Source organism: Ambystoma mexicanum, chromosome 7q (genome assembly GCF_040938575.1).
Source record: "Ambystoma mexicanum isolate Mex_15411 chromosome 7q, UKY_AmexF1_1, whole genome shotgun sequence".
Taxonomy (NCBI): Eukaryota; Metazoa; Chordata; class Amphibia; order Caudata; family Ambystomatidae; genus Ambystoma; species Ambystoma mexicanum.
Window position 1 is genome coordinate 716,940,119 of NC_090941.1, and position 25,433 is coordinate 716,965,551.

Genomic DNA, 25,433 nt, shown 5'->3' on the forward strand with positions numbered 1-25,433 from the left:
CACTATCCGCAGTGTCCAACCCAGATTGAAGGGATTCCTGCATGGCTTCCTTTCCATCTCTAACGATGGCTAGGAAACCTTCCCTTTCTTCCCCTTCTGGTATGTGCTCCGCCGCCATTGCGATGAACTCCCACAGAGTGTACGAAAATGTTGCCAAGGCAAATGTGGAGTTGGCAGATTTGAATGCCATGCTCCCGGCTGAAAATACCTTCCGTGCCCAACCATCCACACGCTTATCGTCTCTGTCTGGAGGGATAGACGGTTACGCAAGTTTGTTGGAAGCTATGGCTGCCTGTATGACCAGACTCTCGGGAGTTGGATGTTTTGACAGATAGCCGGGGCCGCTACTGGCTGGGTGGTATTTTGATGCAAGGGTCTTATTTACCGCAGGAATAGAATCCGCAGTTTCCCAATTCTTGGCCACCCTGTTTTGTAAGGCTACATGAAAAGGTTTTACTGGGTCTTCAGTGGGACCATGGTCCAATATGTCTGTTAAATCGTCTTGGACGAATTGGGCTGGTGGTCTAGCCCATCCCAAGTAATCTACAACCATGGTCATTAACTGACGGTAAGATGGACTGGCATGCTCTCCTGGATCTGGTCTACCAAAGTCATTCTCAGGAGAAGTGTCAATGCCACTTGCATTATGTAAAGATTCCACCAAATGCCTCATTCTGCTTTCCTCTGAGATCAAGCATTCTGGGACATTTGGGGTGCCATATTCCAATCCAAAAGGTATATTTTCCTCATCGGATCTCTCCTGTTCCTCAAAAATTGAGGTCAAGGATTTGAAAAACTCCTTCCTAGGGAGAGGCTTGAAAACCTTCTCTGGGAGAGGAGGAGGAAGAGGTGTAGTACCAGACTCTGAAGAAATTACATGTTTTGTAACATTCTCCTTTTCTGGTTTCCCTGGCTTGGCTGGAGCCTGTGGCGTTGAGGGTTTCGGTGCCAAAGTCGATAAAGGTGTTGACGGCGTCGACGACATAGTGGTCATCGACAGGGTCTACTTCGAGGGCGTTGAGGCAGTCTTCAACGATTTACCTTCGGGGTGTGATAGGTCTCGGACGGCGTCGGTGACCACGAACGGTCGACTCGACTCGAGCGTTTATTCGTTGGCGTCCTGGAAGGTTCCCTATCCTTCCTTTTACGATCACCTGGGCTCAAGGGCGCGCGAGTGTCGGAGCGATGACGCTCCCGGCCAGCTTACGAAGAAGGCGCGGACCAAGGCTTTGCCTTCTCAAACACCTCCATCATTTTGACCCTGAATGCTTCCCACTCTTCGGAAGAGGAATGTTTTGTGGGGCATTTCATCCTTTTCGGAGACTCATCTACGACGAGGTGGAGGGAGACCTGTGGCGTTGTTTCTTCGATTTTTTTTGACGAAGATGACGAGCGATGAGAATCGATTTGGGATCTAGATCGATGCCTTTCGCGTCGAGGAGATTTCTCCTCATGGGGTCTCGACTCGACGCTAGAGGCTTTTTGATCCTTCCGACCTACCTGTAGCTTTCCTCTCCTTTCTCGCAAGGCCTTCCCCGTCATCGCCTGACACTTCGAACAGGCCTCCATGTCGTGGCCTTCCCGAGGCACCACAAACACTCGCGGTGCGGGTCAGTGAACGACATTTTTGAGCCGCACGACTTGCATTTCTTGAAACCCGATCTCGGGGTCGTGGTCGGCGTCGATGACGAGGACATATTTCTTATTATATTATATTTCTTCACAGAACTCGAGGCGCGCCGAATGTCCGAAGCAACGTAACTGCGGAAAAACGTAACTGAGGCCAATGGGCGCCGCGCGTGCTACTTATACACCCGATGACATCACCCTCGACGGAGGCCTTCGAGGGACCACCGACTCGACAACATTGACGCACGGCGCCCTCTGCCGAAAAAATTTCTGAAGAGCAGCAAAGCTGGGTGGAATACATCTAAGATGAGGAATACTTCGGAGGACACAATCCACTTGAATTAAACGTATTGTTTCTGATCTACATATCGCTCCTGTCTTACTTCCACACCGCCATAGCTCCACGATATTCAGTCTATTGCCCAATTTCGACCCCTTATATTTGGTCCCTAAGAAAGTATGCCGATTTTCCAATATATTCTTATCATATGACCCTCACTAGGCCACGATTTAGACATCTTGTAATTCGTTTCCCTCAACCATTACCGATATTTCAAAATTTTAATTTTATGCCCGGGGAGCACCTAACATAAATGATTCAATGGAGTTTCCATGATTGAATAAAAATCCACCAAAATCCTGAAATTATTACACAAAACCCCAACCCGTAAATACAACAATTACTGCCCACATTTTTTTTTCTGTCCCTTAAAAGATTTTCCACACACTCACTCACTCTCTGCACTCACTTCTTTAGCACAACTGCTTCAATAACTATGTATTCCTAACACGCCGGCCCAAATTCCTTCCATTCCTTTGAGATGTCACCTTCACTCGAGCATAGAAGGAGCGCAATGTTTTCCACTACAACACAGCTGTATATCTTCCTTTTTTCACTAGTATGGACCTTTGTACTACAGCAATATCTTCCCCGAAACTACCAGAGGAGACCCACACTACGTTAGACTAACCAAGAAACTTGAGGTACTGGGTCCGCCGATGCAATTAGTGCAAATAAGGCCTTACCAAGATATGCCTCAGAAAGGTATCTACGGGTGGCGGTATCATAAGATGCCACCTCACTCTAAAGTGAGGGTTCCAGACAAGCAACCTGAAGGGTATCAAGACTATCCCCATGAATAACACACTGCACTGAAGGCCCTCCATGTGACAACGTTTCATCGTTTCTGCGCGCATGAAAATCTACAAATGTATATCCTCTACACAAAATAACACAAAATAACACAAAGTAACCTAAATGTAACAATTATCCCATTTAAATATTTGTAGCAATTTGTGAAAGTGACAGAAATGACGATGATGAAGTGTCCACCCCCAGTCAGTGGTGAATTTGAACTTTTCAAATTTCCCAACAAGGGGCGGGCAAATCTTTAAGCAAACATTTATTTACGATATGATATTAGCCTCAGTTATCGGTTACATAAAAAGGCAGATTATTTCTTGTTGGATTGTTTGGGTGAAGTATCATGAGGGGCCTTACCTTGTTTTGCACCCCCTGCAGTGGACTGGTGGTGGTTGGGTCTGTCGGGCCCGGTGAACTGCGCAATCATTGGAGGGGCACCCCCCCCTCCCAGTGGAGCGGAGAACTGTCGGGGGCCTTGGGGGCCCAGCCACCCCCCCACCATCATTTTCCGCAAGTTCTGTGCCCCAGCGGCGGGACCCCGTCGGAGGAGCGACTTCAGGGGGTTCAGCCGGGCCCCCCCCCCCCCCCCAGACTTGGCTTGTGTTGGTGATTGGCACGCCGGACCGGGCAGTCCGGACATCCAGGGGCGGTTACATTGTCGCCCAGCCCCAATTTGGAAAATTAGAGGAGTGCACAGCCCACTTGTGGGCCCCTATCCCGGGCGGTATGTCTAGAAGCAAATCCAAAGACACCCCCGCCCCTGCTAAAATGGCAAAGAAGCATCAGGAGGGTTCTCTGACCCAGATTTGGGCCAGGGAGCTCACGGACCAGGGACCCCAGGGGCCTGGAGACGGGTCCTCCCCGGCCGCCTCGGCCTCCAATCAGGATCCACAGGACCTGCTGGTCACTCAAACCCAACTCCGCTCCCTGCTTGGGGAAATTGTGGGGAAAAAAAAAAAAATCACACAGGCAGGGCAGAAGCAGATAGATGCGTTAAGAGAGGACCTGGCGGAGGGTCTCCAGGAAATAAAAAGGGACCTCAACAAAATAGAAGAGAGGGTCGACACCAATGAGAGCGCCCTACAGGAGTTGGCGGAGGACTCACGGAAGGCGGACTCCCTCTTGGAGACCCTCGCGTCGGCGATGTCCGTCGCAATAGTGATGGCGTGGTCCGGCGCCACCTCGCCTTCCTGTAGGATCTCCAGGGCATCCGCCCTCTTGTCTGGTAGGAAGTCCAGCAGGGGAGCCAGTTTGTACCATAGCTCCCTGTCGTAGCGGGCCACGATAGCCAAGGCGTTGGCCGCTTTAATCGTCGTCGCTGCAGACGAGATGACCCTGCGTCCCATAGCGTCCAATTTCTTTCCCTCGCCGTCCGGTGGGGAAGTTGATGTGGAGGCCGCACCCCCCCCGCTTTCTTCCTGGCCGCCGCGGAGACGACGGAGTCCGGGGTAGGCTGCGCCCGGAGGCACAGGGGGGCCGCATCCGGGACCCGGTACTTCTTCTCGTACCGGTCTCTTCTAGCTGGCGTCGTGGAAGGGTTCTTGAGGAGGGCGAGGCCCTCATCCCAAATGTCGTCCAGTAGAGGCACCGCGAGGACCGTCTTCCTCTTGGCCTCGCGCCGTTGATAAAGGAATCCTTCCTTTTTCTTCTCCTCAGGACAGAGTTGGAAAAGCTCGGATGCCCTGGCGATCATGGAGTGGAACGATCCAATCTCGTCGGGCGGAGAAGCCCTGGTGGGAGGTGACGACGGTAGATCCTCGTCGTCCGTACCCGTCGCTGCCGTGTCAGTCCCCGTATCACCCCCTCGGGTGGACGGGGAGGAGGGCTGGACGGGGCGCGACGGCTGAAAAGGAGGTGGAGGGTGAATCCTTCTTTTCTTGGGCGGGGGAGCACCAGAAGGTCCCGGTTCCGGATCCCCCGACGGGAAAGGTTCCTCCGTCGGCAACGGTAGTCTCGTCCTTATCTCTGAACATAAGGACTGTATAGCCAACAAAATGGCCGCCGAGTTGTCTTGCGGCACTGGCAGAGGGGAATCCGACGGGCGATCAGGGGCCCCGTCGGCACCCTCGACGATGTCGTCGTCACCTGCGTCGGGATCCATCCCGACGGGCCGGTGGTCTTCCACGCCAAGGCCGTGGCTTAAGACCTCAATCAGCTCTTCCTCTGAGGTAGAGGCCGAATCTACGACGACGCCCTGCCCCCCCCTTTTTCTTCCCCGTCGGGGGTTTCACGGGGGTCCTATCGATGGGCACAAAAGAGGACTCCCTCTGAGGTGGCAGGGAGACTCTGAGCCCCGAGGTCGCCATCACTGGTGTAGCCTCCACAGGCTGAGCCAGGGCCGCCGCAACAGTATCGATAGAGGGCTTGGCCGGATGGATTAAGGCCTTCACCACCTTAGGTGCGCTCACCGCCTTATCCTTGAGGGGGGGGGGGGACACTGCCTCGCTCCCCCTCCGATGGGGTCTTCGAGCTCGACCGGGGCCTCTCCAGGAGCTTCGCCGGGTGCTCGCCCTTCCTCTTACCTGACCCAGAGCGTTGGCTCGTGGCTGAAGGTGCCGGGGAGGGTGCGCCCTGCCTGGCACCCGTAGAGCCCGACCGTTCGGCGCTCCCGGTGCCAGCGGACTCGCGGTGCTTGGCCTTGTGTTGGACCCCCGTCGCCGGGGCGTCCTCAAAGGTCTTAGAAGACCGCTCGGATTTCTACCTATTCTTCTCGCCTGACGGGCTCTTCCCTTCCAGCCAGTTGGCGAGACGTTGATGGCGGTCCTTCATGGTCCGCTCCGACATGTTGCCGCAAAACGCAGTGTCCTTCTCCACGTGCGTCTTGTCCTCATGTAAGCAGTAGAGACAAAAGGAGTGTTCGTCCTCCTTAAAGACGTACTGCAGCTGGCATCCAGGGCAGATCCTGAACAGCTTTCCGGGCGTCGAGCTTCCCTTCTCCTGGGCCATGTCCGGGCCTGAGAAACTTCTGGAGTCCTCCAAAAGCGTAGCTCGACGAAATCTTCACCCTTGAGGGGCGCAGACGAATCCGACACGGGTCCCCGTTGATCGGATGGAGAGTCGGTGGAGCTTGAGGCTCTTTTGACCGAAAAAAACAAAGTTTTTGAGAAAAAACGTGAAAAAATAGCACTAACGCTCGAGAGCAATAGCACGAGGATCCCAACACATGAACGTGCGGTAAAAATCTGAAGATGGCTGCCAGAGGCGGTTCTTAGGTAGAGGGCAGTCATTGGCTGTGGTCAGTATGACGCAGAGACCAGTGATTGGTTATTACTACGAAAGACAGATCAGAAACGAAACTGATACTGGTTTTTTCTTTACCAAGGATTCCCAGCCTGACGACGGGGAATATTCATGAGCATGTGAATTCATGCCAGACCCCATGCTGGAGAAAAAGATTAAATCCCTGTCTGAAACTGTCTTAGATCGCAATCTGGCTGACACAATGAAATCAATTATTGGAGCCCTCTTGAACCCTGATCAAAGCGGTGATATTAAGTTCGAAAGGATACATCGTGTGGGACCGAGGCGTCAGGAATCGGGAGCGCGTCCAAGAGATGTGCTGGTGGCGTTCCATAGTTATACCCAGAAAGAGAACATCCTTCAGGAAGGCAGGACAAATAACCCACAATGGTTCAGAAATCCAGCTCTATCAGGACCTATCCCAAGCTACCCTGATTAGGAGACGGCGCATGGCTCCGATCCTAGCTCATTTTATAGAAAAGCAAGTGCGCTGTAGGTGGTAACACCCATTTGCTCTTAGCTTCCAGTGGCAGGGGAAGCAACAAAGAATCACGACTTGTGACCAAGGACTGGCTCTATTAGGCCTCGAAGACACCCCACCCATGACACGACCCACCCAGTCTGGGAGGGCACTACCGCCTTGGGAATGGTCTGAGTTGGGCCCCAAGAAATCAAAGAAGGAGTGTAAGCAAATTAGGTTTGGTTCTCTGACCCAGGCTCAGAAATCGTACCAGGAGCACCACAATGGGGAGACGGGCCACAAGGGGAATAAGTTACTTGTACATAAGTTCTGTATCAACCCTGGGGAGGGCACGCATAGATCTAAGGTTAACGTGCAAATCATATCCTTAATAGGAGACTGCATACACATCTGCGGGATGCACTGGGGAGGGAGGGTCCCGACATTTTAGGATGAGAAGGGGAGTTCCTGCTTTTTCAGAGGGGGGTGTTCTAGGTTTGTTATTGAGTTTGGCTCTCGTAATGTTGTCACGAGGGGGGCTTGGTGCCAGTCGGACTCGCCTAGACAGGGGGGGGGGGGGGGGGGAGATCCAAGGTCCTAGTTGGGAGCGGGCTCTTAGTGGCCTACGAGCGGTCTGCACACACGGAGAAGGGTTCGACGTGGGGACCAGGTGGCATAAAGGTGTCAATTAGGCATCACGTCATCTTTCCTTATGGCTAACTCCGAGGTCCTTTGAGTTAAGAGGAAGAAGGTGGAGAGGTTCCTTGGGCGGGAACGTCCTCATGTTGTGGCTAAGCAGGAGACACACGTGCACACTAGGGACACCCATAGGATGAGATTCCACGGGTATTCACGTGTAGTACAGGCGACTAACACCAGCAAGAAAGGGGGAGTCCTGATAGCCTTGAGGGATGGCTTGGATATCACAATTGAGAACACACAGAAGGACATTCAAGGCAGATATCTAGCAGTGATACTTCAGGGACAGGGGGAAGTCCTCACGGTAGCAACTCTATATGCACCAAATCAAGCCCAGGACCCCTTCATCCAAAATTCACTAATCCGCTTGGGGAAGTTTGCAAAGGCAAACATCCTCTTGTTAGGAGACTTTAATTTAGCTTGGGACCCTGCCAGAGACAGGACATCCGTCACATGGGGAGCGCAGAGGGGATCTTCCGGGGACCTGGTTAAGAAAATCGAAGAACTAGCCTTGGTAGATGCCTGGCGAGAGCTACATAGGGACGCTCCGGGGTACACATTCTACTCACATGCCCACAGTTCACACTCACGAATCGACTATGCCTGGGTTTCAAGGCAGTTGTTGGGTAGAACTGTAGCTCTGGATTTAGGGGCAATTGCTCTGGGAGATCACGCCCCACTTACCATCTCCATATCCAGGCCAAAGGGGCCCCCGGGCATTTGGAAGTGGAGATACCCAACCTCGCTGTTTTAGGAATCCGATCCTGGTCAAAGAGATAGAAGAGGGATTTCTGGACTTCACTAATCACAATAACTGGGACGACACGAATCCCCAAAATTGGTGGGACGCCCTCAAAGCCACAGTAAGGGGAAAGATTATAGCAGCCAAGGCTAGAAGGGAACGGGAGCGGAGACTGGAGGAGTTTAAATTGGAGTCCAGTCTTAAAGAGATCATGTCTCGTATGGGCAACAGGATGTCAGCAGCCACCAAGAGGGAATATAGGGCGGTGAGAGCTCAGTTATACAGACAAGGGCCGCTGAGCGGAACCTCCTGGCTATGCGACAAAGGTTCTACATTAGAGGCAATAAGGCTGACAGGTTGCTGGCCAGGAGGTTGAGGAAGGAGGCTGGAGATAGGACGATCTTGAAAATAAAGGGGCAGTCGGGGGTCCTCCTTACTAATAATTCGGACATTGAAAGGGAATTTTGCAAATTTTATTCAGACCTTTATAGATCAGACGACCCTGCGTCTGCAGAACAAGAGTTGTATCTCTCTAGGGTGCAAACCTGTAGCCTCTCTCGAGAGGAGAGGGAGGAGCTTGACCGGCAGATCACTACGGACGAGGTTAGGAGGGTGATCACCACCTTGCCGTCTGGTAAAGCCCCGGGCCCAGATGGGTTTGTACCCGAATTCTATAAAACACACAAGGAAACTTTGGTCCCTATTCTCACCAAACATTTCAACTCTGTAGGGTCCACAGGGATGCTCCCCAGCTTGATGAATGAAGCCCAAGTCGTCTTAATACATAAGAAGGGTAAAGACCCTACCGACTGTGCTTCCTACCGCCCAATAGCATTGATAAATGTGGATGATAAAATTCAAACCAAGGTCTTGGCCAACCGTGTGGACACAGTTCTTCCCAAATTAATACATAGTGACCAGTCTGGGTTCATTAAAGGGAGGCAGACTTCAGATAATGTCAGACGATTGGCCCACCTAACCGAAAAGGCTCAGAAAAAGAGCGTCCCAGGCCTTCTGTTGGCGATTGACACCGAGAAGGCATTTGACCAGGTGAGTGGGGGTTTCAGTTTGCGGTCCTGGCCGAAATGGGGTTTGGTCCGGGTTTCACTTCCTGGGTAAGGGCCACCTACCGTAATCCTGTTATTCGTCTAGCAGTCAATGGACACATATCAGCCCCAGTTAGGGGGCTGTCACCACAACTCTACACATTACACTTGGAACCCTTCCTGCAGACAGTGCAGTCCTTGGAGGACATCGAGGGGCTTCCGTTTGGTGGAGAGCTTCATAAAATAGCCGCTTTTGCAGATGACATGATATTTGTACTGACCAAGCCGGTTACCTCACTTCTAGCGGTGGCAAGGGAGTTAAACAGGTTCGGCCGAGTGGCTGGCCTGAGAATCAACGCCCACAAGTCTGAAGCGTTACCCCTTGGTCTATCCCCAAGTGCGGTCCAGGACCTCAGCAAGGCTTATCCGTACAGATGGGTTGGCTCCTCAAAACAGTATCTGGGGGGTTTCCCTGACGCGGTCTGTGAGCGATCTCTACAAAGCGAACTTCCCCCCCACTCCTTCAGAAGGTGAAGTCGAAATTGGTGGACTGGGGACCCATGGAGATTTCGTAGTTGGGGAGAATCTACGACTATAAAATGACAATCCTGCCTCTTCTCCATTACCATTTCGCAGCACTCCCCGTACGACTCCTGTCGTCCTTTTTCAGGACCCTACAGAAAATACTCACTAGGTTCGTGTGGAGTCAAAAGCGCCCAAGGGTATCGGCCGCTCTTATGAAGAATTCCCCTGTCAGGGGTGGGCTGGGTGAGCCGGACTTTAAGGTCTATTATATTGCAGCCCAGATCAGTCTCATTAGGGACTGGCAGAGAGATGATAGGGGGAAGGTGTGGAGGCGGATGGATCGAGCGGTGGTGGGGAAATCCACAATTCACTCCAGCTCTTATTGATCCCCTTGCTTTTATTCCTTGGTTTCAAGGCGCTTGTCGGATGGTACGCGACGTGTTGGAGGGGGGAGAGGTGAAAGGGTTTGAGCAATGCAAGAAGGAGTTCGACATAGGGGAAAAGCATAGGTATTCTTACCTTCAGATCAGACATTGGGTCTCCCAGCGGGCGATTAAACAAGCGGGTTCATGCTCTCTCACCAACTTTGAGAAATACTTAGACTCAGACTCCAGGGACAGGGGGGTGGTATCGTCCATCTATAAACTGATTAAGGGCCAGGAAACGCTGCCAGCGAGGAAATAGATGATCCTATGGGAGCAGGATGTGGGGGGGGTGGCTATTGAGGAGCAGGAATGGGTTAAAATTATGGTCTCAAATCCTGAAACTCGCCATATCGATTCAAATCCGGGAGGTATGGCTAAAGCTGATGACGAGGTGGCACTTCACCCCAACCAGGCTAAATAAAGTATATCCCAATTTCTCAAGGCTTTGTTGGAGGGATTGTGGCTTGGCGGGTTCCTGGGCTCATGTTTGGTGGGAATGTCCCAAAATTGACTCATTCTGGACTCGGGTACATCAGGCGATCGCCCATTCTATGTCATAATGGTGATGGCAGCGGCGCTAGTACTAGCCCGGAGGTGGAAGTCGAGGGATCCCCCTCAGGAACACGAATGGGTTGCTAAATTGTGGTCTCTTGTGGCGGTTGAATGGCTCACTTATTCTATTCAGGGCCAGCACATCCGATTTTCCTCAGACTGGGCTAGTTTGCTGACTTTCCTAAAAGCAGGGGCCCGTCAGGCGTGGTGTCCCAAGGCTATGAAACTTCTGGGTCTCATCAGACCTCAGGAGGAATCGGATCTGTGATGAGTTTGGTCGCCTATCCATAGCAAATCCGTGAGGAAGTCGGCTTTTGGTCCCGACTCCTGCAGATGCCCTGGGAATCTGGCCGAAAGACTTTAGAGGGGTTAGAACATTGTGTGCAGTTCTTATGCAGTTCAAGACTGGAAATCAGGGGACCTGTTGGATCGGAGGGTGTGAGGGGGTATGAGGGGGACTAAGGGGGTTTGTTGTATTTCTTTGTTGAAATTCTCAGTTGTGTTTACTGAAAAGTTAATAAAAATTTATGGTAACAAAAAAAAATTGCACTTTGATGGAGATTTACTTTCCGAATAAAGTTAACATATCTATAATCTATATAAATAGGAACAATTTTAAACACAAAAAAATGACATGTATACATAGGCTAAGAAGCAGTGGAAACACAGATACTAAAACATACATTCATGTGGATTGTTAAAATCAATGGATAATGAAACGATCGTTTGCAGCAGATCACAATGAGGGGTTACTTAATCACTGAGTAGAGGCAAGCCTGACTGGCCCAGAGAGCTTTTGCACAGATCCATCTCCCCCTCCTCTTACAACACGGGCAAAGGGCATCAAACCAAGGGATAGCTGTATAAATAACTACGTAGTGAGACCCAAACAGCGCCAGGAGGCAGAGCAGAAAACATTACTGTCCATGGAAACGCCCGACCGGCTAAAGGGGCTTACCCAAGTCCGTCTCCCCTCCAATTCAAGGTTCAGAGGTAGAGGGTATTGGAGTTAGTAGACGATGGTAGAAAATGTGGTTTCCAACAGAGAGTGCTGTAGTTAAGCCTGCTTAAAGGTTCCTAGGTGTTTGGAAAGAGAGTGAAATAGTGGAGTCCTTGATGGAGCGCACAGAGGTATTCGACTTATCTGCCCATCTGCTGAACTGAAACTATCTGGTGCAGCGAGCGGCCTGTAGAGGCTTGGGCTGGGGTGGTGGGGCTTCCAGTACGGCACAATGCTGCAAGGTTTCTACTCCTTCTGGGCTCCCCACTAACTGGAACCGAGCTAAAATTCTCAAACGGCTCTTGGCAGATGCCCCTGCAGGCCACCAGGCCCACGCAAACTGGCAGCACCCTCGAGCCACATGTGATGACTCCTGCAGAGTCATCACTAAACGTAGCCTAAAGTCTCCTCCCATGTGGCCAGGGCAAGAGAGCCGCTACCTGATCTCAAACCCTGAGGATGGTATGAGGGAGGTTCACATGCCTACATATCGAATGGCATACTGTCACTGTGCAGTTCCCTCTCCCAGAACTACCCAAAGTAGAGAATATGAAGACCCTTTTTACAAACATGGAAATGGTATGAGGGAATCAGGAAGCTAATATTAGAACTTCTAGCCATTACGATTCTGCCTTATATCAAGGTCCTAAACCGAAGGGTAAAATACCAACTCCTTTAACAATCACCCCTAAGCCTGAACACTGTCTGCTACCCTATCAGATTGGGTAAACTAATAATAAAACAAACAAGAACATTATGGACTTCAACTCCCATAATACTGAGACTAGGAAGAGGGGCTCAGAGTTAATTAAGTGTTATGAGTGGTCTAGTAGATTGAATAGGAAAAACCTGAGCGGGATCTTTAAAACCAAAAGACTTTCAGGTGCGAGAGCAGCAGCAGGAGAAAGCAGAAGCTGATGGTGTCGTTGTGGAACTGCAAGAACTTCACTGAAGGTCTGCGTGCATGGCGGCAGACCAAACACAGCATGCAGAAGTAGAAGAAGCCCTGGCAAAACTCACAGAAAGCCCAGCGAGTCAGAAGGAGAAGCCAAGGCATACCAGTGAGTTGGCCTGAAGCAGGTGACCCTGGGGCGCTCTGAGTGAGACCGCTAGGAGAGAATGTTCATTTTGAATACCTAACAATTGAGTTTATGCAAACTGGGTGCAACGCTTCTAATGAGGGATTCCAAATAGTGGACGATTGTAACCAACATTGCCAAAGCCAGAGAAGATTGAAATACAGGCAAATTGTGCCAACTCTCCTAATCAGGGATGCCAATTAGGAGACTATTGTAACCCACATTGTAAAGTCAGTAGAAGAGTGATGCAAAGATAAACTGTGTACAACTCTCCCAGAAAGAAATGGCAATTGGGAGGTAATTGTAAAACACATTGCCAACAGCCAAGATGTTGTACAATCAGAAAAAGAATGCAGGAGCAAAGCCCTCCTTGTATGAGAAACCAAGGGGGATAGAACTGTAACCTGCATTACCTAAAGCTAAAAGAAAAGCAAGAGAGCAATTATCCTTTTGTGGATTATCAATTTGGAAAGAGATGTAACACATTTTGTTAAGAGTCAAAAGACTACCAAGAGAAGCAGCTGTTGGTTCAAATCTCCTCAATTATGATTTTAGTGTGGAGAGTTTGGAACAAGCCTTACCAGAGAACACATTGTAGTAGCAGGAGTATTATGCTGGCAGGCAAGTAAACCAAGAAAGTGACCAATTGAAGTTAGTCCTGGCAGGCAAGTATACCAGACTGATGATGATTTAAAGTACTGTGGTTGTGGTGGAAAAGAAGTGTTAATTCCATCACCTTGCCTTGTTGAACTTGAACTGTGGCATTTTAGAAAGTCATTGTTGAACCATCCTAACTGAAGTGTTTCTTTTGAAGAAGTATGATGTGCTAGCAATTCCTTGATCTTTTTTAGAAAAAGACCACTTGCATTTGATTTAACAAATTTATATTTGGAGGAAAATACTTTTTTAGTTCGAAACAGGAGGCATTTGGAGCAGAAGACTCTTTGGTTTATCAAGCAGGAGGGGAGGAAAAATTAACAATTGCCAAGTCTTTGGAGGAGAGCAGTTCACTTTGCCAGGTGAAAGGATATACTGAATGTAAAAGACATTGCATGCTACATTGAATGGAACTTTGTTATTACTCAGAACTTTCTTGCTGCTAAACTTGATTCCACATATTCTTGAATTGAGCCAGGGAATGGGAATCCAAGCTTGGTCACAAGGATTACTGTTTTTGACTTTCTTTTGAGTTGGACTTGATATGTTATTTTGTGGAATTTAAGACAGCCAAACACACTTTGTATAATGTTGCTGTATATATTAATGTGAGGGTCAGATACTTTTTGGACACTAGGTCATTTTTCTTTAGCCTCAGTTTGTTAGGCAGGGACATCCGTGTTAGGTTAGGGAAATATAGGGGTTTGTCCGGCCCCTTTTTATTGAATAAAATGGCAACTTGTGAGAAAACGATACCTTTGTGTTCATCTCGCATTGCGGACCTGTCACACACAGCACTAATGGGAATATTTTTTACAAAACTGTTGAAGACAGGAGTCAGTGTGTCCAAGCCAGTACCAGAGGGGGCTGACCAACTGAGGTTGTATAATATATGTCAGAAGGTTAACATTGTGTTCTAATGGTGATGGGGGATGCCACTGTATGCTACTTGCGCAATAATGGCAGCGTCCTCTTTTAGAGGCTAGTGTTAGTGCTGTAAATGAATTCCATACCTTCTAAGCGCAAGATGAGCCTCCTAACGCTCGCGAACAGTCCCAAACAGTCCCAAACAGTAGGACCTTACCCTCAGCTGGCTTTCACGCCAAGGATTCCCTCAGAATGCTTTTATCCTTCTCCTTCCTTTCTCTGGATGGCATCCTTTCTGGTGCAGCGTATGGCTGTGGCTTACGCTCATCATCCCAGGGCTCCCAGCCAAGGTCAGCAAAGTGCAATGTGCAGGGTATGGTAAAGGGGATGGGCAGCCCCAAACAGAAGCATACTTACCCTTAGCGGTCCTGTACTTATACATTTTATGCTTTACGTGATAGATTCAAGTAACAGCTGGTGTCATGAATTAGACTATTTTGGTTAAAAAAAAGAATATGAAAGCATCCAACTTGCGTCCAATTTCTTCTTCTAGTTTGCAACAGATCTTAGAAAAACACTCACAGGGTGTCCTTGCAACTATCTGCCCATTAGAATTAGAAACAAAAGCTATACATCTGTATGCCTATAAAATATTTGTTTCACATCTTATGAATCACAGATGTGAATAAACAGTTTTCTCACTCCCTAACCAAACTAACTAATGATGTTCATCAGAAGTCCAAAACCAAAACGTCCTCCATCCAAGAACCTAACCTTATCTGGCCCAACCACTTGGAACTAATAACTAAATAAGGCAGCTTCCCTCTCTCGACTTTATTTCAGGACTTTCAAGATACAACAGTTCTCCTAAGTTTTATGAAGTCTGTATTTATTATTTATCCAGGTTCTGTAACACTCACTGATGTTGTAGTTCTTGCTGTATGTTTAAACCTTTGGTCTCCGGGAGCTCTTGAGAGCCTCTAGTCTCATTCCTGTACTCTTTAAGACAGTGGCTCTTTACTTTTAGTAACTTGAACCCTTTTAGTTCAGGGGCTGTCTCTTCCTCTCTGTTTGGGTATCTTATACCCTTCTCCTGTGCTTGATAACCCACCACCTGGGGTCTTTCCTCTGGTTTCAAATGTCTGACTTTTGTCACAGCTGTTTGGGCTTACCACAGTATCTTTATCACACATTGCCCACTCCATCGATACTATTTCCCACATCTTCCTTAACCAGTCTTGTTCTGTCAGAATCGTGGGCCTCTTCCACTTCTGTGCAATAAGAGCCATTGCGGCCAGGGTAAAAATAACTTTCGCCTTAGTACTCCCTCTCCTCTCCACCCCCCAGTACCTACCTTCCTAATAAGATCTCCCGGGAGTCTTGACTGGCCCCTTCCCAGAGGGCCGGAGTTTGGGCCTGTGAAATGTGTCTCCAGAAGGGTCTACTATGGGGCAATCCCACCAAATATGAGCTGCGGTCCCCTCTTCCCCACAGCCCCTCCAACATTCCCCCGGCGTTGCCGGGTACATCGCATGTAGACGGGCCGGGGTGTAGTGCCAACTGTAAATGTACTTATACCATGCCTCCTGCAGATGGACCGCTTTTGCCACCTTCTGAATCATCTTTCACAGCCTCTCCCAGTCCTCCCTTTCCGTTCTAGCCCCCAGTTGCTGCTCCCACCCCCTCATGGAAGTCCAGTTTACTTTTGGACCGGCGCTCTCCAGAAGCCTATAAAGGTCAGAGATTTATCCTCTGGACCATTTATGCGTCAAGAGAAAACGTTCAAACTGTGTCAAGTCGCGTGTAGCAGCCCTTCGTACCTCCATTGACATTACCCAGTGTCTAATCTGGAAATATCTGTGCCTTTCTCCTTCACCCACCCCGAATTCCCGCTTGCATTCCTCGAACTTTTTCACGTTATGATCGTGAAACATGTTCCTCACAGTCATACACCCTCCTTTCTCCCACTTCAGAAACGCCCCCTTCTCCAACCCCGGCGTGAAATCCCCGTTATTGAAGATGGGGTGAACGGTGATGGAAAGGTCGTAATCCCCTGCTTCGCCGCCGCCCCATCCCAGATATCGATCACTCCCTTTGTTATAGCGCTCATGCAGAGGTGAGGTGGCCTCAGCCTGCGTGGGAGCCATAGAACCTCCCCCAGGTGATGCCGGGCTACTGCTCTATCCATTTTTACCCAATGCTTGTGTTCCTCCGAGAACCATTCCCTGATTACCCTAAGCCTGGAAGCCTCATATCATCGGCGGAAGTCAGGTAGAGCCAGACCCCCAACCCCCTTCAACGCTATCAATAGCAGTCTGGCCAGACGCGGCCTCTTACCCTCCCAGATAAACTCCTTGGCCACCCGATCCAATTCCTTGAAGCTCGCCGGAACTGATAGCGGGATGCCTTGAAATTGGTAAAGCAAACGGGGGAGAACCACCATTTTGAGGACTGCCCCCCTCCCCAGCCAGGATATCCTTAGGGCGCTCCACTTCCTGAGGTCTTTTTTGATTGCCCTTAACATGGGGGCATAGTTCGCTCCATACCAACCCGGCAGAGAGGAGGTTATCCTGATCTAAGTATCCTATCCCACCCGGACTCCACTTGAACAGGGAAATTGCCTTCAGTGCCCCACCTCGTTCTCCCCTAGGGACAGGTTCATTAATTCCGGCTTCTGTAAGTTGACCCCAAACCCCATAGCTCCCCAAATTTGGACAGCAGTTCCATGCTTGCCCCGATTGACTCCGCCGGGTTCGTCAGCGTAAGCAGCATATCATCAGCGAACGCTGCCACTATATGCTGACACCTCCCGAATTGTATGCCCTGAATGGTGTCCCGTATAGCCAAAAGAAGGGGCTCCATATATATTGCATAGAGCAACGGAGAGAGAGGACACCCCTGCTTCGTCCCCCGCCTCAAATTAATTGGGTGTGACATACCTCCATTTACTAGAATATGTGATGTGGGATTCTTGTAATTCGCGGTGACCATACTAATAAACCCTGCACCTAGGCCCATCCTCTCCATAACTTGAAACAAAAACGACCACTCCACCCGATCAAACGCCTTTTCGGCATCCAGCGCTAGGAGGATCGCCTGAGTGGTTGTCTACTGTGTTTTCTCCACCAGGTGGGTAACCCGCCCGATATGGTCAGCGGTCTGCCTCCCTACCACAAACCCTGTCTGGTCTTGATGGATCAGCGAGGGGAGGTGCTTCTCTAGGCGTTTCGCCAGTATTTTTGCCTCTGTGTTTATAAGAGCGATAGGTCTATAGGAAGTGCATTCTTCCGGGTCCTTTCCCGCTTTGTAAATGAGTGTTATTTTGGCCTCTTCCATCGGGGGGATAATGCTAACCTTGGACCCAAAACATGTTGAACAGCTGCGTGAGATGCGGGTCCAATAGGTGGGAGTAGGTTTTGTAAAAGGAAGCTGGGTATCTGTCTGGGCCTGGGGCCTTGTTGCAGGGGAGTGACATTATGGTCTTTGTCTGCTATTTGGCCAGAGTTTCACACCTGTCTCCCTAGCTCTTCCTACTTGTTCCGTCAACTCGCAGTGGTCCACAAACTTTTGCCGATAGGAGGATTTGTTCCTGCAGCTGGTATGTGTCTCTATTTTGTTAGGTGGGTTCCCGACCCACCACAATCCTCTCTGGACGATCGCTTGGACCTCGTCCGCACAGCAGTTACTCTGCTGTAGGTTACGCCAGGTCTCCAGCGTGTTGCTTTGGCATTCTCCTTCGCTCAGGTATCCACTGGCTCCGCGTCTCAACCCTGCTTCGCCTCTCCTATGCGTGCGTTCGTAGGAGGGCTTCCCTCGCATATGCTTCTCTCTCCATCTACAGGATTTGTCTGTTTACAGGCTGTTTTGCGTCCCAAGCAACACTATGTTTTTCTTCATATGTCGTACTCTGTCCAGCTGTACCTGAAGCCAATAGAAGGGAAACCATGTTATTGGTATTTAAAGGTAATCCCATATATGCTGACAGTTTTGCTTGTGCAGTGAGAATCTTGTGGGAATGGGAGTCCTTGTCCCCTAGATGGCAGTCACTCACAATCGGGTACCACTTGCCCAGATCTGCAGGAAGAGCTTTGCTGAGGGGACTCACCTCGCTAGCCTCATAGGTGTTTGCTCCCACCTGGGAGAAGGGACGAACACCATAGATTTGTCACAGATCCTACTGGAACGGTCTCTAAATGCAAGGGTTGGCAGATATCCGGCAGGTCCTTTGTCAAGTAAAAACTGATTAGGTTTACCATCTTCTCTGCATGTGCACTTTTTTCTTTTGAACTAGATTGTCAGGAATCACACTGGCTACCAAATTATTTAAAGGCCACATTGGGGTCTTCCTAGATGTGTCCTATTGCCAAGATGGGAGGTAGGAAAGCAGACAGGGCATACAAGGCTAACATCCCTACACAAGTTTGGTACACCTTTTGCTTTGATAAGAAAACAGTTTTAGGAACTAGCGTGTTTAGTGTGAAGGGGAAGCCAGAAAACCCCTAAGTGACAGTGTAGCAGTTTTTTTTATACATAATGCATCACCTATTCACAGGATATCATACAATATAATAAAAGGCCAGATGTATGTTTGTCTGATGAGTCATGTACAGTAGAGACTGCCCGCTTCGCCGGTTGCCACAGCTAGAGGTAGTTGTTGCCTTAGTATATATAACGGTCCTTCTATGCTTATGAAAACCTAACAAATATTTTTTCTCTATTAGCATGAAGTACAATCAATTAAAATCAAATCTACCACATAATATATGAACACACTGAAAATGTCTCTCCTCATGCACTTTGGCCTGTGTACACAGGCTTTCATACTAGTATGATATAATTTAATACAAGAAACTCTGCCAGAAAACTGATACAGAAATCTCACAAAATCACCAACCCTAAAGAAAAAGGAAACCAAGAAACTGGTTATAAGAATACATACTAAAGGAGAGCTCATTAAATCCTGATTTGTCGTCTGATATCCTGGTTTTTACCCAATACTTCCAAGCATTCACACCATAGGCATATTTCAATGGAAAACTGCACTCTGAATTGTCTGGGCTATCATCGACAGACTGGAAATCCGAAACTGCTTTCCTCTTTGGACCCTGTCATGAAAACAAAAATGTTGTTTCAGGGATTGTTCAAGTTATCAATGCAGGTACATGACTTCTAAGTGTAGTTTCAAGGACAAGGTGTATTTGGGTAAAGTGGCATTTTATTAAAAACGAGTTACTTACCTGTAACAATACCTCCTTCCCTATGGATCTCCAGTTTTGACTGAAAAGCTTTGAAGGAAATGTCAACACCTTCCATAAAATGAAGGCCATTTTAGCTATTTGTGTGGTGAGCCATTAAGCCCCACCTGAACTTGTTGACAAATGTTACCATTCTACTTTGACCTGCCACCATTTTAGTTTGCTTTAGGATCAAGATTACATGGTAATATGAGAATCCATTCTCAGAATGTTGAACAAATATAAAGATATTTTTCCCTGAGAAGCACACATTTTCTCCAGTTTGAATATAGATTCACATGCTTGTGTGAATAGATTAACAAGAAATGAAGATTCAAAATAGGTAGGTACAAAGGAACAAACCTTCATCTAAAAATATTTCAAGAACAGATCAGCCATGTGCACTCGAGGGCCAGAGCATGATGGCAGCCTTACTGTAAGCTCCGGGTCGATGGAGCCGACATCTGCAACTATACCCATCTCATGGATAAATTAAGTGTTACTCACCAGAGTGACTAACGTACTCCTAGTTCATAACCCCCTTTCCTCTATCCCTTGACACGGCCTCAGGAGCATGCGCTACCCTATCCACGCCCACCGGCCCCACACCTTAGTCCCCTTTAACGCATCGGTTGTATTGAACCTGTTCAACCTCGTTGCTCTTATTTTAGGGGGGGGGGATGGTGGGACGTATGGAGGAAAGGGGACTATGGACTAGCAGTACATTAGTCCCATCTCCTTTCCTCCATCCTGGGCGACTACAACTGATGAACACGCCTTGGGAGGAGAGCTTGATACTCTATGCAAACAGATTATGGAGGTGTTAGGAAAGATTTCCATTTATGGGTAATGTTCCTTCCAATTGTAACTCCCCCCTCCCAACATTTAGCTGTTTTTCTGGCTATCCTAGCCTGACTTTTGGCAGTGGTGCCCAGCCTTCTGCTGTACTCCACTGGCCTTTTGCTCATTTTCTTATGGGGAAACTGACATGCCCATAAAACCATCAGTACTGGGAGACTTTGTTTCCCTTAGTCTTTCACTTTGTTGCTATGTCTTAGTAAGATTTTATCAGTTCACAAAGTAACCTTACAGTACAGTGCGGTGAGGTCCCTTTTTAATTTTTAAAGGCCCTAGATACCATCAAAGGATATTTGGTGAATGTACAGGTGTGCCTTGGACAGAGCTGATGGCAGCGGTTACTTTTTATGCATTTTCAACTCTTCATTGGTCCATACCGCGTTGGCCAAGGACAGTGGCCAGTGCCTAAAATGGCCATGCCACAAGGTCCTTTGATCAATCCTTTGGCCATCTTTTCCCTTTGCCTTCGCCAGGCCGAGCAGACTCTGGAAATTCCTTATTTGGTCATGCAGACCCCTGCACAAACTGAAGCTTTTGCAGGCCTCTGCATGCCTTGTGCGTGTGCCTCCAGGTTGTGGGCTGGAGCTGTCTAGTTCCAATACACATCCTAGGTGCCAGGCTGTCTGGTGTGCTGGGATGACTGGGACCACTATGGTCCGTGATTGGTCCACATCTGGGATTGCTATATGTGAGCAGATCTCTTATTGCTTTCTCTTCATTTTGGCACAAAGGAGGTTTTGGATAAGAGAATGCATCTTGCACCTATTCCAGGTTGATCTTCTGAGTTCACACCGAACTTAGTAAAGGAGCCAAGTATCCTTAATCAAAGAAGCAGATCAGTGGAACCGCTGGTGACTCGCTGGAAGGTTTGGCACCCTGAGCCCACTGTTGTCCCGTCGGACCCCCTGTTTCTGATCGAACCTAGAAGGCCTGCAACGGCGCTTAGATCCATTGCAATAGTGGGACCAACTATTCTCGGCACCACCAACTTCACCTGTAAGCAAGCCTTTTCAGAAGCGTTCCTGGAACGCCCAGTGAACTGACCAGTTTGTATGGGCCCTTTGTCCTGGAATCGCTGCCGTCTCGTGTTTCGACTTCTGCCTTTGGAGACTGTACGCTTTGGGTATAAAGCACTCTCCTGCCGAGTTTCATACACATAGCATTCCTAGGTCTGGAATTAGGAGAGTATGCCTGAACCCAAGCATACACAGTCACTGTGTCGCCCAGCTGTGGTGACTAACTTCGTAGGTGCCTTGCTGCTGTGCCCCCCCTCCGCCCTCAGACTCGCTGCAGCGGAACTGGCCTGATCCCTTCACCAGGAGCGGCGAAATCGCCACTGTCCGGCCACAGAATCATTCCTGGAACGCAGCCCTTGAAAGCAACAGAGCCGCGCAAATTCAGGATTTGAACCTGACTGAAGTGGAATCGACTGTCGAAGTTCTGTACGGAGTGCACCGAGGGTCAGCTAGTACTTGCAATCCTTACCGGTGGCCCCTGGTGCATCCATCCATTTTTACGCACGAGTGTCCCCAGAGGGCCACTCTTCTTTATCGAGTTAGGCTGTGCTACCAAGCTATTCCCAACTCCTGTTCTGCCCATTTGGGGAGAACCTCCTTGAAACATTTGTGTACAGGCGCGTTATAAATGCCATATCATAGCAATAGTGGCAACTAATTCTTCACTGCCTCACGCACCTTCCTGAGTTGCTACAGCCCCTTGAAGAGACCAAGTTTTGACTTAACCGCAAAATCGCATGCGCCAGCACCAAAATGACCTTTGAGCTCAATGCTCCACGCATCTTAGGGACTGGACTGCCTCTTAGCTAGGGGGTGAATTGTGAAGGACTGTCACAGAGATATTCACACTCTATAACCCCTTTCTTTGCAGGTTGTGCAACTGGACCGAGTAATATCCCTGTTGACCATTGGTGACTGTATATATGTTTGCTGGATTAGTGTTGTGTTGATTTTGTTAATACTGCTGAATAATTACTGTGTTTGATTTAAAAGGCCTTTAAAAATGTATATATATTTTTGATATACAACTTAGAGTCATTTTTGGTTTTGTTTACTGTGTGTGCTCATGGTGGGCTTACGATTTCCCTCACCCCTCCTGAGACCTAGTCTTGACTGCTGCCACAATGCTACCTTGATTGGTCTGGCTTGTCCAGAAGGTTACCCTGTTCAAAGAAACTAGGCTGGCCTTTTGAGTTGAAATCCATCTTAACAGGACGAAGGCCTAGCCAAATGCTGCATCAGCCCTGGCGCTGGTATCCAGACAGTAGTGCTTGCAGAAGGCTGATGGAGAGGCCCATGTCGCTGCTCTGCTAATTACTTGCCACGTTATGCTGCCTTGGCCCTTATAGCATGAGTGCTCATGCCCCTTGGTGACTCTCTGCTCTGAGCCTTGTATGCCTCTTGGATGGCAGCAGCCATCCATCTGGCTATTGATGCCTTGGACGCTTGTTGTCCAGGCCTTGAGCCTCCAAATGTGACAAATAAGGCTGCAGTCTTGCGAAAGGCCTCGGTCCTGTCGAGATAGAATTTTAATGTTCTTCTGACGACTAAACAGTGGAGAGCCTTTCCGGCGTCTTCCTTGGGGTTTGGAAAGAAAGTGGGGAGCACAATCTCTTCGTTAACGTGGAAAGAGAAGGTAACTTTTGGTATGAACCTGGGGTGCGTGCGGAGCACAACCATGTCCCGATGAAACAGTGTAGGGCTCAGAAGCCACCAGAGCCTAAATTTCGCCAACTCTGCGAGCTGAAGTAAGATCCACTAGTAGCGCTGTTTTGAGTGTGACCAATTTGATGACCACTGTTGCCATGGGTTTGAATGGTTTGTGCCCAAGAGAGCTAAGAACCACGTTAAGAAGCCAGACTGGGTGCGGGCGTCTGACATGAGGGTAAAGCCTGGTCAACCGTGCTAGATGCCTCTTCACCACTGGATTAGCTGAGGAGAAGGTGAACCTTTATGCCCTAATGGCTGCTTGGTATGTTCTGCAGGTGTCGACCTGGACCCCTGATCTGGCTAAGCACGCAGAAAAGGGCAACACCTGGTCCAAAGTGCAGGATAGCGGGTCCACTCCATTTACCTTGAACCAGAAGCAGAACCGGGTCCATTTGCTCTTGTACTGCTTTCGAGTAGCCAGACTCCTGGCTCCCTGGATGATTTCCAGGTTGTCTTGGGGAAGCTGGAGATGTTGCAGAGTCACCTCAGGCTGCTAGGGCTAGCCTCTAAACCAGGAGTGGGCCCTTACCAAGCAGGAGAGGAACTTCTGGTTTGGACCGACAGCTGCTATAGGTCTGACAACCAAGGCCTGGCCGGCCACACCAGCGCTATGAGGATGAGACACAGCAGCCGGGATTGTCTGATCTTGCAAACAACATTGTGGATGATCGGGTAGGAGGAAAAGCTTACGTCCACCTCCGATCCCAGGGGATCAGGAGCGCATCCCTGAGGGAGCCATGCCCACTCCCTCCACCCCCCAGAGGCCAACTGCTGGCACGTCCGATTGCTCTCTGTTGCAAAAAGTTCTGTGAACGGGTGACCCCACCTGCTGAAAATCTCTTGGACTGTTGTATTCAGCTGCCACTCCTAATTGTCAAAAGATCCAGATGACCTGCTCGATCTCCCACTCCCAGATGCTGAGGGCACTGCACTGCTCCTGATTAATGGCAGGGATGTCTTTTAGTGCAAGCCAAATGGCCATAATTTCCAGCAAATTGACCAGAGGCCGTGTACTGAATTGAGTGCCCAGGGAGCAAACCACCACTGGAGTGAGGAGTCTGTGGTCAAAGTATGACCCGTCGGAGGATCTCTGAATGGTCAGCCCGCCATGAGGTTTGCATCCTGCCTCCACCACATGAGGTCCCGCTGTAGGGGCGCAGGTATAGTGACCGGGGCTCCGTGATGATCCGACTCCTGGTCCCAGGATGCCGGAAAATGCAGCTACAGCCTCCTCATTCGCAGCCTTGGGTAAGGGAAAGCCAGCAGGCATGCCACCAGTACTCCCAGCAGGTGCTGGTACCACCAGGCCGCAGTTACTGTACTGCTGATAAAGTGAGTAACAGAACCTTTGATCGCACCACCATCTCCCCCGTGGAGAACACCCTATACTTCTGCGTGTGCCAAAGCAGTTCCAAAAACACCAGAGTTTATGTAGGGAAGAGCTGAAACTTCTGGAAGTTGATTGAGAAGCCCAGTGCGTAGACAGTAGTCATGAGTCTGGTAGTTGAGTACCTGACCTGCTCCGGAGACTCCACTCTGACTAACTAGTCGTCGAGTTAAGGATACACATGCAGGCCTCCGACCTGGGCAGGGCTGCCATCATTCTTGTGAATACCCTTGGTGCTGAATTCAGGTTGGAGTGCAGCACCTTGTATTGAAAGTGCAACCTCATGATCCGGTACCTGAGGAAGGATTGATGGGACTACACTATGGGGACAAGCACATATGTGTCTTTTTGATCCAGGGAGCACATCCAGTCCCGCCACCCACACAGCGTGTCCGCTATAAGCGCTGGCGTCAACATTTTGAACTTCTGGAGAGGTAGGTATAGATTGAAGGAAAGATCTAGGACCACTCGCAAGCCCACACGATTCTTCTTTTGAATGATAAAGATGTAGGAGTAAAAGCCCTGCCCCTGCTGAGGGAGAGGAATCCCAGCCAAGAGTGAAGGGGTCCTGATCTGTGGGGGTTGGGAGGGGCGGAAGGGGGGAGTCGGGCAGCGGCAGGGGAAGTCAGAAGCCTGAGGAGATCACCGAAATCACCCATGAGTCTGAATCGTGAGCGCCAAGCTTGACTGTGCAGGGCCAGCCTGCCCCCGACTGGGGGTGCTGTGGACCGTCATCGCTTTTTTGGGCCTGAGGCAGATGCTAGAGGGGGACTGAAAAAAACCTTTGTGCCAAGACTTCTGTGTTTTCGCCTATGTTGGCTGGGTGACCTATCCGGCTGCCTGGACTGGCGGTCATGGAAACCAAGGAAACTGCCAAAGGATCGCCCTCTGTCTGATTAAGAGTGTCATGTGAGAAGGTTTTGGCCACTGGCTTGATGACAATGGCCAGGGACTTGGCTGTCTGTGAGCTTTATCAAGTTTCACATCCGTGGAGGAGTGGAACAAGTCACCCCCCTCGAAGGGTAGGTCTAGGATCTTGTCCTTAACATCAGGATTGAATCTGGTTGCCTTGAGCCATGTCGTCCTTCTCATGTCAGTTCCCACACCGATAGCTCTGCTTGCACTATCTATGAGTGCCAAGGTGGACTCCATGAGGTGAAGTC

At 49.4% G+C, this 25,433-nt stretch overlaps 1 protein-coding gene across 5 annotated transcripts in view; it reads right to left on the reverse strand.

The window, feature by feature from the left end:
• The window catches only part of ZMYM2 (zinc finger MYM-type containing 2), a 2,192,903-nt gene that overhangs the window by 440,346 nt on the left and 1,727,124 nt on the right, over nt 1-25,433 (reverse strand). For all 5 annotated transcript variants that reach the window (XM_069640238.1, XM_069640242.1, XM_069640239.1 and 2 more), the window contains one exon: nt 19,005-19,170. In XM_069640238.1, coding sequence (XP_069496339.1) covers nt 19,005-19,170 — 166 coding nt within the window. The remainder of the gene's footprint in view (nt 1-19,004; nt 19,171-25,433) is intronic.